This window comes from Carassius auratus, chromosome 30, assembly GCF_003368295.1.
Source record: "Carassius auratus strain Wakin chromosome 30, ASM336829v1, whole genome shotgun sequence".
Lineage (NCBI taxonomy): Eukaryota > Metazoa > Chordata > Actinopteri > Cypriniformes > Cyprinidae > Carassius > Carassius auratus.
In genome coordinates, this window is record NC_039272.1 from 25,956,516 (window position 1) to 25,975,524 (window position 19,009).

The following is a 19,009-nucleotide window of genomic DNA, read 5'->3' on the forward strand; positions in this document are numbered from 1 at the left end:
ATAGAGCATCTTTGGGATGTGGTGGAACAGGAGCTTCGTGCCCTGGATGTGCATCCCACAAATCTCCATCAACTGCAAGATGCTATCCTATCAATATGGGCCAACATTTCTAAAGAATGCTTTCAGCACCTTGTTGAATCAATGCCACGTAGAATTAAGGCAGTTCTGAAGGCGAAAGGGGGTCAAACACAGTATTAGTATGTTGTTCCTAATAATCCTTTAGGTGAGTGTGTAAATATATATATATATATATATTAGGGATATAACAAGATCTTGTGGTGCGAGATCTCGCGAGACCCAATGTGTTAGTCAAATCTCACGAGAACGTGACGATATCCTTTACAGTTTTACAACAGCACATCTTTACTGTGTTACAGACACTTAGATAACAGAAGTACTGATTTAAAAGTTTATAGTTTGGGTATAAAAACGTATTCTCTCTACACTAGTGATCAAACAAAAGTATCTTAACATGTGTATGTACTGTAACGCAATACCCTCGTCCATTAAAAAATTATTTGTCATTGAATCGTTCATTCAAAAGATTCTAATTGAGAAACAGGTCTTTATGAATTCAGACATTGACTCCATTTTTTTTTTTCAAATGAATATATATATATTTTTTAAGTATATATTATTTCATGGAGGAATTGAATTTGAATAAATATTGTATATTTGTATAATATATGATAATTTCCTTAAACTTTAATAGCTTGTATTCTCAGTATCAATGCTATTCCCTGTTGGTTTGAGATATCGATTGTTTTAATAGATCTTGCTGTGTAAATTCCAAATCGATACAAGATAGCTATTATGCCACTATTAAAACAGAAAAAGATCAATCATGTTTCAGAAGCTATACAATGTTCTGGAGCTTAGAGGAGAAATTGGATATTTTTTTAATGTGTGTCTTTCAAATATTGTACATAGCAAATGAAGATGGGTGTTATTGTGTGAGTATCAGGTGAATGCCGTGATTGTGCTTATATAGTTCTTTTACAATGCTCAGTGTCACCCATAGTGTGCAAGAATGTTAATGATTCCCCATTCTCATTAATTTTCTTTTCCTTCGGGTCTCGCCTCTTTTGTAACTGTATCAATTTTAATCTGTCCTCATACAGTCACAAATGACCTTTTACTAAATGACTGTTTAATCCATTAATTCTGTTAAGATTATTACTGTTCCCATTCCACAGTTTAAACAGGGATTGCAGTAGAAAGAAAAAAAAAAAGATGAAAAGCCATAGAGAAATATTTGAGATATTAAAAAGATTTCATTTAAGACACTGTGAGAATAAATGCAAATGAAGACTTTTGTTTCTCATTTTTGTCCTGAGAAATATAATGCCTCTTTTTTTTTCAGGGTTTTTGAAAATATCACAAACTTGAAATGCTATGATGCTATTACGGATACTAATAAAAGTCTGAGATGTGTACATCTTAAACTCAATCCTTTATTAAGTTAAGAAAGGTAACTGCAACTTTAAAAACTCATAATTGTTAGAAATACATTCTAAATTGTGAGATAGAAATGTGCAATTGCTATTTTTGGTTCACTTTATTTTGATTGTCCACATTCTACTAACAGTATAACTTTGCAACTAGATGTCAACCTGCAGTCATTAGAGTATATTTGTGTCTCAAGTCTAATATACATTAGAGTATTTGGTAAGTTTTGGCCTAATGGTTAGAGAGTTGGACTTGCAATATAAAGGTTGCGAGTTCAAGTCTTAAACCAGCAGGGATTGTAGGTGTGGGTGGGAGTGGATGTACAGTGCTCTCTCATACCTCAATACCATGACTGAGGTGCCTTTGATCAAAGCATAAATGGCTGCCCACTGCTCCGTGTGTGTGTACTTTGGATGGGTTAAATGCAGAGCACGAACTCCGAGAATGGGTCACCATACTTGGCTGTATAACACGTATTTGCAAGTATATAGCTTATTCTACTAACCCTAAACCTAACGTAATAGTCTACTCTGAGTTAGTATACATGTAGTAGCAAATTAATGAGCAATAGTTGGCATGTAGTTGCAAAGGTATTTATAGTTAGTAAAATCGACTAATTAGTAGTGGATTATCAAAATAAAGTGTAACCCTATTTATTATGGCAGAAACAAACAAAAAAAAAAGAAAAAAAAAGAATTGCAAGATGCAAACTATTATGAGATGTACTGTAGGTTCAGAATTCTCATGGGGAAAAAGTCAAAATTGTAATATATAAACTCTGTGTTTGGGAAAGCTGTTTGAAAACAATCCGAATTTTCGTTCTATTTGGTGATGAACATGGGCTATAAATTACACACGTCTGCTATGAATGAAACATAACTGAAAACTCTGCTAAGATATGATAGAGCAACATCTGATCAATAACATTTTCTTGTTGGCATATTGCTTGGTTTCATTCCATGTTTGCAGCTTCACTGACAGTGAATTATGTCTCTCAGTTTCAGGCTTCTTTCCTGGCACATGGAATTCCTCACAGAGTATCCCTACAATGACACTTATTATGACAATGGGACCGGGTCCCTCAACAGCACAAGCTGTGAGGCCAAGCATCAGTATAACTACTATGCCCTGCTCCTGACTCTCCTCATCTTTGTCATTGTCTTCGGCAATGTGTTGGTGTGTATGGCAGTCTCTCGAGAGAAAGCGCTGCAGACCACCACTAATTACCTCATTGTCAGCCTGGCGGTGGCAGATCTTCTCGTGGCCACATTAGTTATGCCCTGGGTGGTGTACCTTGAGGTAAGAAACATTAATTGTGTCATATGGAGCCACGTTTCTGTATGTCTAAAAATGACAACCTTTACTTATTTTAAGGATATGAGGCATGATTAAAAAGTGCCTCGCTATTGTTTAAATATATGATATTGAATTAATTTAATTGGAAAACAACACCTTCGGGACATGTCCCAGGGGTTTTTGTAAGCAGGCACCTTACAGCTTTTGGGTTTATAATGCACTCGGCACCACAAAGCTCCTGTGTCGGTTGTGTGATTTCCAACTCCCAGATAGCAAATTGATCTGTCCTTTGTCCTTGAAACATATTGCATCTAAGACCATCATTTGTAGCCTCACAAAGGTTCCATAGGAACTAGAGGACTAACTGAGCTGCAGCAATGCATCTGTAGGGTAATTTCACATTTTCTCCTTTTCCTTGTTCTTAGGTGTTACAATCTGTATAAGACCACAAATAGAACCCGGCAAGTGCTATTTTGGAATTTTGATAAAATATATTTTAACCTTTGACCCAAGCATCACATACAGATAAAATTATTAACTTTAGTATAATTATTATTATTATCATTATTATTAGTAGTAGTAGTAGTAGTAGTACTAGTAGTAGTAGTATTTAAATAAATAAAAAATAAAAGGGTCACACTTCAGTTTAGGGATCAATTTGCACTATTAACTATGGATTTTCCCGTAGCATACTCCTAATTCACAGCTGATTAATAGTATGCTAGTTGTTAAATTTAATTATGGTGTAGGATTAAGGATTAAGGTGCTTTTTAATTACTAATAAACATCCAATATGTATTTCATAATTTTGATGTTTTCATTATTCTTTACTGTGTATGTTGGTGTGTAAATGTTTCATATAGCACTATGTTAAAGTGACCTTGACCTATGTAATATAAATACAAATTCTTATTCTTCTGTTTATTTACTTAATAGGTCTTTATAGCTTCTATAAGATTTTATTTAAATGTTAGTTTTAGTTCATCAGGTTATACTAAGATAGAAATGTTGCCTTTGTACATTTCTGAAACTAAAGATGCATCTCAATAATTTAGAATGTTGTGGAAAAGTTCATTTATTTCAGTAATTCAACTCAAATTGTGAAATTTGTGTATTAAATAAATTCAATGCACACAGACTGAAGTAGTGAAAGTCTTTGGTCCTTTAATTGTGATGATTTTGGCTCACATTTAACAAAAACCCAACAATCTCAACAAATTAGCATATGGTAACATGCCCATCAGCTAATCAACTCAAAACACCTGCAAAGGTTTCCTGAGCCTTCCAAAGGGTCTCTCGCATTCATTGACACCCTTCACAAGGAGGGTAAGCCACAAACATGCATTGCCAAAGAAGCTGGATGTTCACAGAGCGGTGTGTCCAAGCATCTTAACAGACAGTTGAGTGGAAGGAAAAAGTGTGGAAGAAAAAGATGCACAACCAACCAAGAGAACCAAAGCCTTATGAGAATTGTCAAGCAAAATTGATTTAAGAATTTGAGTGAACTTTACGAGGAATGAATTAAGGCTGGGGTCAATGCATACAGACCTGTCAAGGAATTTGGCTACAGTTGTTGTATTCCTCTTGTTAAGCCACTCCTGAACCACAACGTCACAGGTGTCCTGCCGGGGCTAAGGAGAAGAAGAACTGGACTGTTGCCCAGTTGTCCAAAGTCCTCTTTTCAGATGAGAGCAAGTTTTGTACTTCATTTGGAAACCAAGGTCCTAGAGTCTGGAGAAAGAGTGGAGAAGCTCATAGCCCAAGTTGCTTGAAGGCCAGTGTTAAGATTTCACAGTCTATGATGATTTGGTGCGCAATCAATGTCATCTGCTTTTGTTGGTCCATTGTGTTTTTGAAAATCAAAGTCACTGCATCCGTTTTCCAATGAATTTTGGAGCACTTTATGCTTCCTTTTGCTGACCAGCTTTTTGGAGATGCTGATTTCATTTTCCAGCAGGATTTGTCACTTTCCCACACTGCCAAAAGCACCAAAAGTTGGTTAAATGACTGTGGTGTTGGTTTGCTTGACTGGCCAGCAAACTCACCAGACCTGAACCCCATAGAGAATCTATGGGGTATTGTCAAGAGGAAAATGAGAAACAAGAGACCAAAAAATGCAAAAGAGCTGAAGGCCAATATCGAAGAAACCTTGGCTTCCAGACCACCTCAGCAGTGCCACAAACTGATCACATCGATGCCACTCCGATTTGAGGCAGTAATTAAAGTTAAAGGAGCCCCTACCAAGTATTGATTACATGTACATTAAATGAACACACTTTCCATAAGGCCAACAATTCACTACAATTTTTTTTTTTTTTAATTGGTCTTATGAAGTATTTTAATTTTTTGAGATAGTGAATTGGTGGGGATTTGTTAAATGTGAGCCAAAACCATCACAATTAAAAGAACCAAAGACTTCGCTCTACTTCCATCTGTGTGCATTAAATTTATTCAATACATGAGTTTCACAACTTTGAGTTGAATTACTGAAATAAATGAACTTTTCCACATTATAATTTATTGAGATGCACCTGTTGTATTAATATTATAATTTTTTTTTTGTTATTTTATAAAGTATATTTTATTTTGACAAACGCAATTTTATGATTTTAGTTTTAGGTTGGCAGAGACCCGGTGACTCTTGAGGTTTGTAGCTGAAGCCAACTGTTGGATTTATTCAAATTCAACAGGCATTCTCTGTCAAATTGCTCTTCAGTTGCACCATTAACCATATATAATGGTAATAGTGCTGAGAATGTAGTGGAATTTGTGCTTTTGGTAGCACAAATAGATAATTTTAATGCACTCTCTTTGAGTCGACTTAGTATTTTTGAGATGTCAATGAAACAACCAGCAGGCATTCTGCTACACTAAAAAGACAAAAAAAAAAAAACACCTTACAAACTCTCCACAGAAATGTTCATGGAATATCAAACATCAAATATCATCCATATCAAGTTTCAGGGTAACCTCAGATGTGCAAACTCATTGGTAGTGCAGAGATTCATGAAAAGATTCATGAAAAGCCCTATCATGGTTAAATAAAACCATGCTGACATTTTCATTCAATGGTAAATTCATGTACGGCAGGTCATGAGAAAAGGAGAGACCTACTTGGCATCATTGACATGTCTCTAGCCAGTGTTCATCTTACTCCACCTCAGTCTGTGGAACTTGCCTTTGGCTGCAATTCGCAGGGTCAGCTCTGCTGGTCTTTCAAACTCCTTGAAAAAAAAATGTGGCCACCATATTTTTCCCCGTGAATGATTAGACCATAAAGTAGCTCACATCTCATACCAGAAGCATAAATGATCTTCCATTCTTGAACAGAAAACTCTTTTTATATATTTACTTAAAGCTGCAGTAGGTAACTTTTGTAAAAATATATTTTTTACATATTTGTTAAACCTGTCATTATGTCCTGACAGTAGAATATGAGACAGATAATCTGTGAAAAAATCAAGCTCCTCTGGCTCCTCCCAGTGTTCCTATTGCCATTTAGGAACAGAAAATCCATCGCTCCCGGTAAGAAACAACCAATCAGAGCTGCGGTCCGTAACTTTGTTTGTGTTCAAAATGTAGAAAAATGTATATAATACGCGAGTACACCATGAATCCATTTTCCAAACCGTGTTTTTAGCTTGTCCTGAATCACTATGGTGCACCTATAATAAGTGTTTATATTAGGACTATTTTAGATCGCTTTGGGGGTACCGCGGCGGAGTAACCCAGTACCGTTGTGATTCTTCATAGACATAAACAGAGAGAAGTAGTTCCGGCTATGATGTTCTTCGGCAAGACGCAAGCAGTTCTGTTTATTAACCGCTAGAGCTTCAAAAGTTACCTACCGCAGCTTTAAATAAAAAAATATATTTAAATTATAATACACAAAGAGAACTAAAAGGACTGTATAACATTTTGCATGTGTCAACATGTTTATTGTCTTCAGTTGTCTTAAGAGAGCCAATTTAATTATATATATATAATCATTCTATTAATCATTCAGTATCATGGTAAAAGTACCATGGCATTACTATCTGATTTCAGTACAACACTGCCACAAAATGCACAATGTAATGACAGTTTCAGATGATCACAACATAATTGTAAATTATATAGTTTCTAACACATTCAAATATGCAATATTTGTAAGGATACAGGTAGAGATAATTCATTTTAAACAAATTAATCATTCCATCTCCACTCCAATCCACACTCATCCCAGGCCAAAAATGTGGTACAGAAGTGAATCCATTAATTGCTCAAATAAATGAATAAATGAAAAATTACCACAGGATTATACCGAAGTAAAAAATATCTACACAGCAATCACTGTGTGTTTAAAGTACATTTGTATAGTAACATATGAATGATTTTACTTACTTTACGATCCTTACATGATGTACACAGTCATAGAATTTAACGTGACATTTTAATTTTACTGAATGAGAGAGGCCCAATGAAACTAAAAAGTTAGCTTCCTAACTTTTAGCTTTAGTTTAAGTTAACTTAATGTTATATCTTTTTGTCTATTACATATTTTTGCATTCTTAAAAAAAAAAAAAAAGAATAATAATTGGCGGGCCCCCTGTAGTACTACCACGGACCCCCTGTCGAATAGCCTGAATTAGGCCCAGCATACAGTGAATGTGGTTACAGCGGCAGCTACTTTAAGACTTGAAGGTAGACAGATCTTAGATCACTGTAGAGTTTCCTGACAGTGTTGCAGACACTATATTGAGCTGTCGACCGAAATAGATTGTCTGGACATGTAAAGGAAGTGTTGTCTTGTCACCGTTTACCTGTAAATAATGAATAGCTTTATAAAGACATTCTCTCACTGTGATTTCACCATCTAATGATGGAAAGGATTGATAAAGGAAAGGCTGATGAATTATGCCAGCACTGATTTATATAAAAAAAATCAAGTTAATAGGATCTATGTTGAGAAGAACCAAAGACATAGCGATGAGGGAAAGAACATTGAGCGAATTTATGCTGAGTTATGTTGACAGTTACAGTTGACAGGGCATGATTTAGTAGGATTTGAATATAGGCTGATTATATTGCAAAATTTTTTCTAGAGAGTTTTTGAAGGTCTTGAAAAATGAGTTAATATGACAATATAAGAATATTCATTGCCGTGTAAAAAAAATAAAATAATAATAATTAATAATAAAAAATAAATTTAAAGAAATTGTACGATAGGATGTTCTTCCACCCTGGTCTACAAATGTTATTTTGTTAAATATGATCAAATAAATACACATTTCTATAACATTTATAAGGCCATTCATCCATCCATCAATGGCCAATAAAACAAGGCAAGTCAACATGCAAATTTTGCATTGTCTTTTTGTCTTTTTTTTTTAAACAATTAAAATTCCAATTCAACATCCTGTTTACTACCTGAATTTAAAATTAATTCTCAGTTCAGTTTTGCATTTTACACAGATTGAGGTAGTCTGCTGAATTCACCCCAAAGAGCTTTCCATGAGTTAAGATACTCTTTAGATGTATATGCATGTCTCTAAAAGTATAAAAGTTTGCAGACAAAGCGTACATGAGGACTATAATGAAGTCAACTGTCAATTCCAAAGATTCCTTTCATTTTTGCTGTGTGTTGTTGGTGAAAATGACAGGTAGATCAGATATGACAGGCTATAGTGATAAGAGGTGGATAATTATTCTATATGTCTCCTGAGATAAAGAAGAAAGCAGACCGACTCTCATTGTTACTCTGTAGAGTTGCTCTTTCTATTAGCTTTCTATTAGCTCATTCAGTCCTGTTCCCTTGTTACCAGCTACTGCTGGCTAATGTGGTGCCAGATGAGTACTAATAAGTTCTGAGTTGTAAAGGGCATCCAACTCTATTAAGAAAAAAACTTTCTGAGGAGGATAATTATTTAATATAAGAAAAATGAAATTGTTTGAATAACTTACACAATTTGATTTGTATGGCCAGATTTGTTTTATGTGACACGAGGCAGGCTTATGCTACTGTCATATAGAGGTGTGCTTAGCGCAAACTAATGTGGGGTTAGCATGGTTTAAATATTTACACACATTCTAGAGTAACAAAATGTATGGTATTCACTAGTTGCCATGTCAACACTATATAAAGGAAAAACATGAATGAACCATCCACAAATGCGTCTTCAGTGTGGCTCAGCATGCAAAATCCACAAACCAATTTTCATTGGCATTTTCTCTTAAACTCAGAGACGATTGGCCTCCCAAGTGAGACCCCATAATATAAAGTGTTACAGTTTTATATGATACTTCTTTTTCCAGAACCAATTTTGTATTCAGTTTTTATTTTATTCATTTCATTTGCATTCTATTTCTCTACCCCTCATTATTTATTTATTTATCTGCCAGTAAAGTCTTATTGTTGTCCACAGTAAATAACAGAACTTTTCTCAAGAACTCTTTTCAAGTTTGATTATGTGCTTGTGCATGTGTTGCAGGTGGTGGGGGAGTGGCGTTTCAGTAAAATCCATTGTGATGTGTTCGTCACCCTTGACGTCATGATGTGTACAGCCAGCATTCTTAATCTGTGTGCCATTAGTATTGACAGGTAGGTTCTTCTTTCAGTTCATGAAAAGTGTAATGATTCTTTTAAATCGCAAGAATACCATATCTCAATCACATATTTTTGTGAGCATTGGAATGGTGAGATGTTATGCCATATGAAATAGGCATCTTGTTGTTTAGACTACAGTTGTGTTAGTATGAAAAAATTATTTAAACCCAGTTGTCAGCAGTGTTTGGCAGGACACTCTGATTTACTGATTACTGATGGCTCCTTTTAAAAGTAATCACATTACTCTTCTGATTACTTTATTTCAAAAGTATTTAGTAATTAGTTACATTACTAGTTATGTTATTTTTTTTCTCTCCATTAAATTTATGAAATCCCAGCATTCACACTCCCAATAAATGTGTGTTATTAAAGCATCAACATTCACAAAACACTGTTATTTTTAACTAAAAAAGTAAGCGGCTGCCGAGTGCATAATTATAATTAAGTGCATTTTAATGCAGTTGACTGATTTGCTTAATTTTGAAATTAAAATGTTTTCTTCTAATGTATATACATTTAACAACTATCATGCAATATTGTATTTATCTTGTTTATCTTGGGTCACCTAATATGCTGCCACATCGTTGCCTGATTTGGGCCACATATCATTGGATTGATCTGGGCCACACTCCTCCCACCAACAATCAGCCCTCATATTGTTTGGCGTAATCTACGCCGTGCCATCATTGCCACACATGGCCCAGCTCTGGCTGAAAGGGTACATGACATTGCTGACAGGAGGCCATCAGTGCCAGCTTGAGGCCACATTTGGGCCAAGTCTGTCTGCTATGTGGGAGGGAGGTAAAATTGAAAGACAAAGAAAAGGGATCGTTAACTCAAAAATGTTTATACTCAAACTTGTTTCATGGAAAAAACGTTTCATCTATATAAGGAAAGTCAAAAGTTACAAACATTCTTCAAAATATCATCTTTTGTGTTCTGCAGAAGAAAGTAAGGTTTGGAATGTCACGAGGGTGAATAAATGATGACAGAATTTTTATTTTTGGGTGAAGGTGCAGAACACTAAAGAGTTTAACTTCACTAAGGAGTTTTTTAGGGCAAAAAAACAGACGTCTTATTGACTAGCCACATGTAATTCAGTTTAATCAGGTTCTAAATAGCCTTTTACAATTAAAACTGTGCCATTCTCATCCACAGAAAGCAGGTGGTATACTGAATATTAGATAAAAAAAATCTAAATTTTTATTGATTATGGCGGCAAAAGTTCATCAAATGATGTCCATTTGATGGATAAGGACATTATGAATGGGTAATTTGGGGATTCTGAAGAGTCCCAGTAATTATTCCGCTGAAAAGAACAGATAGTTCTGTCATGAATTCAGTCAAACAACGCAGACATCAGAAACAAAATGAAACAACAAAATAAATCAGAAACAAAAAAATCACATTCAGTGCAACCCATGCTTAGTGACATCTCCCAGAATGTAAAAGCTTTTTGTTTGAGTAGGAAGACCACTGAAAGCTTTGGAAATGATAGTGATGATCATGATGAAGTTTAGGTTTATCACAGTTACAAAAGCAAGAGTGTGACCATCATTGTTTACTTCTCTGTTTGTCTGCCTGAATGCAAATCCACCCCAACCCATCCACCCCCTCTTCATCTCCTTCCCTCTGGGCTTCTCATGCAGGTACACGGCTGTTGCTATGCCGATGTTGTACAACACACGCTACAGCTCCAAGAGACGAGTCACGGTAATGATCTCGGTGGTTTGGGTGCTTTCATTCGCTATTTCCTGCCCTTTGTTGTTTGGATTAAATAACACAGGTAAATGTCTGAGTTTTTTCCTTATATTCCTAAAGCAACAGTTTACACAAAAATTTACATTAGGGTATTTACTCACCATCATAGCATTCAGAACAAATATTTTGTTTTTGTTTTGTTTTGTTTTAAATACATATATTTTTAATACATATATTCTTAAAGAATTAACCAAACAGACAAAAACACCACATTGACAAATAACATTTTATGGCATTCATGACATTATCCCTATGAATTTGTCACATGTATTCCACAATAAAACAACAACATAGAGGTTTGCTGAAAATTGAGCTTTGCCATCACAAAAAATAGTATATTAAATTAAATATTTACATAAATGTTATAAAATTAAATATACACGTCATGTCAGTGATGACTGATGAATTGGGATCTCGCCAGAGATACCAACTAAACTATATATAGCAAATCCTCCTGGGCCTTCATCCCTGTCCTCTTGGGATTTGGCATTGGGATTGGGATTTTGGGATTTGGCCCTCTTCGAGCCTTTGCAGTCAGTCGATTTGAAGTTTATTTCAATAAAAACCCTGCTCCTGACTGCATTGGCCTTGATCAAGAGGGTGGGGAACCTGCAGGCAATTTCGGTCAATTAATCTTGCCTTCAGTTTGGACTAGATTCCAGTGCAACACTGAGACCCCGGCCCGGCTATGTCCCTAAGGTTCCTACCACTCCCTTCAGGGACCAGGTGGAAAACCTTCAAGTGCTGCCCCTGGAGGAGACAGACCCAGCCATAGCTTTGCACTGTCCTGTACACACACTGCGGCAGTATGTGGATAAAGCTCAGAGCTTTAGGACCTCAAAACAGCTCTTTGTCTTTTACGGAGGATAGCAGAAGGGGAAGGCTGTCTTCAAGGAGAGGATGGCCCACCGGATAGTGGATGCCATCACTTTGGCCTACAAAGCACAAGGTGTGCCCTGCCTGCTCAGGTTGCATGCTCACTCGTGGGTTGTGGTGCCTCGTTGGCAGACATTTGTAGAGCTGTGGCCTGGGCAACTCCTAACACATTCACTAGGTTCTATAGCCGGTGTGACGAACCAGTTTCCTCCTGTGTTGTCACCTCAAATGGGTAGTGGCGAGATGCCTTGTTCAGAGGCACATCCTGATTTTGCCAAGTCCGATGTGTTCCTAGGTTAACATATTTTGTTGACCCTGGAACAACATTTTACTCCAAAAATATATTCTTAACCATATCCCTACACATAAACCTAACCTTAACCATGAGTAATCTGTAAAATCAGAGGAAATGATAGATGAATGACACTGATGTACAAGCACCAAACACTGATTTTAAGCATAAACTTCACATAATCTATAAACTGGTTCTTCAAATCTGATTGGTTAATCACAATGTTGTTCCAGGGTCAACAACGATGTTGTCCCAGGAACATGTCTCACTTGGTAAAATCAGGTTAGGCTTGTTCAGAGAGGTTCAGAAACTGATTTTACCAAGTGAGACATATTCATGGGCCAACATCTTTGTTGTCCCTGGAACAACATTGTGATTAACCAATCAGATTTGAAGAACCAGATTATAGATTTTGTGAAGTTTACACTTAAAATCTCTGTTTGGTGCTTGTACATCAAGTGTCATTCATCTATCATTTCCTCTGATTTTAGGGATTACTCATGGTTAGGGTTAGGTTTAGGTGTAGGGATATGTTCAAGAATATATTTTTGGAGTAAAATGTTGTTCCAGGGTCAACAAAATATGTTGACCTAGGAACACATCTAACTCAGCAAAATCAGGACGTGCGCCTTGGACTCCTAGTTCTCCATAGAGCCCCCTGGCTGTCGAGTCCTCCAGCACTCTGGTGGCTATGCGTGGTGGAAGCATCCAGCACCAGGCCTTTCAGCCAGTGAATTCCTGAAATCTGGTGTAACCCTGATGTTCCCTGAAGGAGGAAATGGAGACATCATGTCTCTTCACCACAGTTGCTGTACCACCGCTGAGCTGCCGGGTCACCGTCTCAGCTCCTCAGCGAGAGCATGAATGAATGCAGTGCACCTACTGCCTCTTATCCTCACGCTGTGATCAACGGCAGCTGGATGCAGTAATCACATGCCAATGTTCTAGGGCTGTAGCTATCGAATATTTTAGTAATCGAGTATTCTACCAAAAAAATTAAATCGATTAATCGAGTAATTGGATAAAATGTGTTTTTGCTTAATTAAAGTGCAATATTAATTATACAAGAGAAAATAAGACTCCTGGGTCTCTTAAAATGAACAACTAAGTTTCCTTTTTTTTTTTTTAATAAAAAAATATATATTTTTTTAAATGCATAGAATCCAATGCATTCATCAAAAACTAATATTTAATTATTACCCATTGTTTCTCTGTGTGTACTTGTACTGTGAACAATGACAATAAAGTTGACAGATGAATTAAGTGCATTTAAGTGCCATTCAGTTGAGGTTTTAAATAAAGCATTTTCTGAGATGCACATTAAACATAAAACATTAACTTAATTTATCTTTTAATTATAGAAAATTTTTGGTAAACAAAGTGGATTTACTATTAAAAATATATATATATTTTTTCATTTTTTAGTAGTAGGCTATGCACATTCTGCTGAATAATAGTCTTTAACCGGACTTTTATGGGTTTGACGGGTTTACGTACCTTTACAGTTCTTTGTTTGTGATGTGACACTTGTTTTACTCAAATCAAAAGTGCACAGTAGGCTATGCACATTCTGCTGAATAATAGTCTTTAACCGGACTTTTATGGGTTTGACGGGTTTACGTACCTTTACAGTTCTTTGTATGTGATGTGACGCTTGTTTTACTCAAATCAAACGGTCAAATGCTCATTAAATGACTGTCAGAGCAGTTCTGGAGATGTTGTTCATGTGTTCAGGTCCTTATTTAGTGAGACAGCAGATGCTGAAATCCCCGGAGCATCACTCGCACGTCAGTGTGTTTAATGAATGAAAACACGCTTATGCTCCATTCATTAACAGAAACATGCAGAAAATGCAGGATTCATATTTAAATAGACTGTTCCGGCTTAATATTTACAGATATTAGTCCATATCCATAGGGCCCTAGTTGTGGTATGCCAGCTCTATCTTGCAATGCACGTTCTCTTTATGTTTTCCCGCGCCCTCAAATCAAAACACAGCTGACTCCTTGCAGTATGTGATTTCGGACCCAGCACTTGTGTCTCCTTCTGCTTTGTGGTTGATGTAAACGCGTAAAAAAAATCATTGCGAAAGAACCTTAAGTGAGATTTAAAATAAATTAAAAGAGGCGCCTCGATGATTTTTTGTAATCGATTTACTCGAGTTACTCGAGGAATCGTCTCAGCCCTACAATGTTCATTTGCTCTGGCGAGATCCCAATTCGTCGGTCATCACCAACGTGACATCTCTGTTCCCGCCTCCAGGGAACAAGAGTTACATATGTAACCTAGATGATAAAATAGACAACAATGGCTATTTTATTGTTAGCATCATTTAAAATAATTTGATGGCCCAAAGTAGTTGAACACGATGCAATACAATTCCAACAACAAGCAAATTGTCCATCCACACCAGATGCTATATGGCTATGGGACACAACAAAGTCAATAAAAAATCACTGCCAATCAGAAAAATGCATGGGTGGCCTCTTTCTGCAAGTGGACAAGAACATAATTGAATTCATAAATATTAAACCATTTAAATACGATTAACCCTTATGTGGTCTTCAGGGTCTTTTTGACCTGCAAAATGACATTTGCCAAAATTGAAAGAGTGTTCTCTTTGTCCAAAGTGCATGACACTTTGTACAGTGGTCTTTGTACAGTTTCTAGATCTACAACAACAACAAAAAATAATAATAATAATAATAATAACAAATAATAATAATCTGGAATTAGGTTTTTATGTTAGTGTGAAAAAAAGAACATTCATTCAAATAATTTTTATTGTTATAATTGTGATTTCAGAATATGTAGATATGAATCCAACTGAAAAAAATAAATTATTATATATTTTAGTTAGTCAAATAGCAAATAGTAGGGGTGTAATGATTCACTAGTTTTCTCGATTCATAGATTACATGATTTTTGAATCATGAATCACCAATCTCGGAACAGTAATCGACTTAAAACGCTAAGAATCAAATGAATCATGATTTCTATAGCGATTCAGTGCTTTCAAAATATATGCACATTAAGTTACTACATGCACAAATTAATGGAGACCTAAAATAACCACAGTATTTGCAATGCCCTTGAAATAAGCATGAGGTTTATCTGATAATCAGATGCATGAAAGTAGCGTTTGTTGCTTTAGCAAACAGACATCTGGTGCATTTTCTCTGAGAATCAACATTCGCTGAAGGAGAGGAAAAGTTGAATCGCTATAGCAATTTATTTAGTGAAAATGAGATAAAGAAGTTTTCACACTGAAAGTAAAGTGATCTCGCTCTCGTAGACGTGCCAGGCTGTATCGGCAGCTAAACTGAATGAAAGCAGAATGAACTGATGAAACGTTAAGGAAAAAAAAACAACAACACAATAAATAAATATAATTTATGAATGATGCAGTGCTAATTGACATCATTTATTACAGAACAGAAAGTATAAAGTATATTTACTACCTTATTCTGTCCACTTATTCTGTGTAATGTGCCCCCTGACTAAGCATTTAAAGAATTTAGGGGAAGCATTTAAATAATCCTGTGAATGCATTTAAAGAATGCAGAATCGTATAGAATTTTATTGTGAATCGAATCAAATTGAATCATTATAAATGTACAAAAATCGTTCTTGAATCGATTCGAAAACATATGAATCGTGAATCAAATTGCTGCCTACCCAAAGATTCACAGATATATCATAAATATATCATATCATAAAAATATAATAAATCCTCCAAATATTTTACAAATGTGGAGTAAAAACATTAATAAACAGTTAATTTTGTTTGTTTTTAATAATTATTTTGTCACTAAATTACATTTTGTTGCCTAGGGTCTCTAGAGACCCCAAAGACCATAAGTGTACACCCCAAACGAAGACTGTTAAAATACGAAGGGTTAAAATACATACTGAGTTACTGATATAATCTTTGTCATGAAATACACTTGTTGGTTCATACTGAGTTCACTGTTCTAACAAAAAACATTGGTAAAATATACATATATTTGTGAGGTCTTAGGGCTTTCCAACGATATATAGTTTGTCAAGATTAGATTAGATTTGATTGTAATATAGTGAAGTAAACATAGGCGTCCCATATTCAGGACGGGTTGACAGTTAAGGGGTTAAGTTTTGAGTTTACTCAGCATTTTCCAGTATGCTTCTAATCTAATTATAATCTAGAGCTAATTTGCAATTGTAAAGGGAAATTTGCCATACAGGCATTTGCCAGTGTGTCAGGAAACGTATTAGTTTTACACCCATAATTAGTTGTGTAACCATATTTTACTCTCTCTCTCTCTCTCTCTCTTAGCTACACGGGATGATACCATGTGTGAAATTGCCAACCCCGCTTTTGTTGTCTACTCCTCCATCATGTCATTCTACGTGCCCTTCATCATCACCCTTCTTGTGTACGTGCAGATCTATGTGGTTCTTCGTAAGCGTCGAAAACGGGTCAACACTAAACGGAGCTGCCAGAAGACAGACGCTGATGCTAAGCCCCCTCTCAAGGTGATATACACCATGTGAGACAGTAGCCTCAGGGAAAATACCCAGCATTCCCCACTGGACAAGACATGGTGTCAGTGTTGTTTTACAAAACAAGTTGCCCTTTTTCTATAAAATATGGGAAGCAGCTTTCAGTGTTAATTATAGAATTTGTGGGACCCGGACCTGCAGGACACCACCTTAAATATAGTGACCCCAAAATCACCCCTGGAATCAGTATTATGTTACAGTGTTGTTAGATTCATTTAATGCTTGTATGTGGCTACTGGTAGAAAATTATGGTGGTTTTATCTTTAAATAGTCTAATTCCAGCATATCCACTGTATATTTGGTATGTGGTTACGGGGGTAATTCCTTAGCCTTTGTTGAATATGCATTACCCACTGGATAATGTGAAAGTAAAGCCGTTAAAGCAAAAGAAGCCATTGCCATTTTTTTTTCAGAGCTGCAAGGTTTTTTAAACATAATTCCCTGTGCAATGTATGTGTTAGAAAAGATTGTGAATGCGATATATACCCTTTATTCATATTCTATTTTCATCGTAATACAGAAGAGCTACAAATTATTATTATTTTTTTTTTTTACATTTGTGCCCGTTCATCATCTCGATTTCTTGCAACGGCTGTTATTAATGTCCAATCTGGATCAGTGGGTTCAGCTGTCTAGTTTTAAAAGGTCCCAAGGACTTTTTGTGGTACTTACAAATTACTGAAGCAAATTCTTTCTCATTCAGCTTTTAGTACGAGAGAGGCTTTTTGTGTTCAGTGGATTTATTTACATTGTGTTTCATCAAGTGGCAACAAATATACCTATGCATGATTTTCAAGGCTCCATGCTATCATTGGAATTTAATGTGGACCACATGCTGAATCAAATTCTTATTACTTTTGCCACAGGAAAAGTGCACACATCCTGAAGATGTGAAACTGTGCACAGTTATCATTAAGACCAATGGAGGTTTACCTGCCAAAAACAAGAAAGCAGTAAGTGCAATTCACTTATAAAACAATTCATGAATGTTATGTAAAATATAATTTTATTCTGTAGATTCAGTATATGTATGCAGCTGCCTCTACATTTACACTATTACATCCAATATAGCTCTTCGCTTTTTGCCACATTATTGGGAGAGAAGTGCAGTCATAAAACTAAATCTGTCCAGAAAAAGGAGTTGGTCGTTTGGAAGACTACATACCAAATAAGGTTTTGTTTATGAATTCAGTTTACATAAAAAAAATAAAAAAAATGTATGCCTGCTTAATATACAAAGGCAAGTAAATAATCAACCCAGGATCATGAAATATACATGCCTATGACGAGTTTTTTGCAAAAATTATATTTAAGTTGCTTCTGTAAATTATACCAGGTGAAATACTGAGCAAGCTTACTATGACAGAAAGGCCGTTAAATTATGTTTTTATAACAAAGTTTGTGAGGAGCACGTTAAGATAATTAACCCGGCCAATTCATCATCAGCAATTACACCATCTATCCTATCAGCTTGAGAGAGAACTGGCCCAAGCCATCTTACTTTCATTCTCTCTACATTATTTTAGCATTTGGTTTTCTCCTTTTGCCATTTTTATCACAGACCTAATTTTTCATGACCAATAATGAGACCTATAGACGGTTTCAACAACAACAACATAAACAAACGTTACTGCGCATGCCCGCTTTTTGGACCTAACTTAAGTTCCGGTAAACTTTGAAATAGAATCAATAACAACAGCCAAGTCCCTCTAGAGTAGATGTTTTTTGATAACAAACAAAATATGTTTTCTGTGCGTTTGTAGAAGGCACTGCAGCCACACCGATATACACAACACAGACCGGAAGTTAACTTAGGTCCAGGCGCGTGCGCCCGATGAAACCGTCTATACTGGGGATTTTTCCGGATCCTCCTCCACAATTTGCAGGCCCCAGGATCACTCCTTCCCCACCAGATACCACCGCTGAGCACCAGTTTTCATCACGGCTGCCGCTCTGCTTGACCATCCACTCACTCTCCACAATGCAGAGGCTTAACCTCACCTCCACCGGCAAGACTTCCAACTTCCCCAGCATCCTCATATTGTTTGGCCGTGTCAACAATTCCTCTGATCGGAAAGCAGACAGTATTTAAAGGAAAAACGTCACCGTTTTGCCTTGTTCCACTATGTTCTTCCCTCAACTTAGACGAGTTGATACATACCTCTCCCATCTCAGTGTGTGCACTCAATTGCTGTAGCGTGCGGCGC

At 36.1% G+C, this 19,009-nt stretch overlaps 1 protein-coding gene across 2 annotated transcripts in view; it reads left to right on the forward strand.

Annotated features, from left to right (window-relative positions):
* Positions 1-19,009, forward strand: part of drd2b (dopamine receptor D2b) — an 87,616-nt gene that overhangs the window by 48,133 nt on the left and 20,474 nt on the right. For both annotated transcript variants that reach the window (XR_003276646.1, XM_026212422.1), the window contains exons 2-6: positions 2,448-2,748; positions 9,216-9,325; positions 10,981-11,117; positions 16,576-16,775; positions 17,669-17,755. Coding sequence is in view for 1 of the 2 variants with exons in the window: in XM_026212422.1 (XP_026068207.1) it covers positions 2,470-2,748; positions 9,216-9,325; positions 10,981-11,117; positions 16,576-16,775; positions 17,669-17,755 (813 nt within the window). In the remaining variant the exon portion in view is untranslated. The remainder of the gene's footprint in view (positions 1-2,447; positions 2,749-9,215; positions 9,326-10,980; positions 11,118-16,575; positions 16,776-17,668; positions 17,756-19,009) is intronic.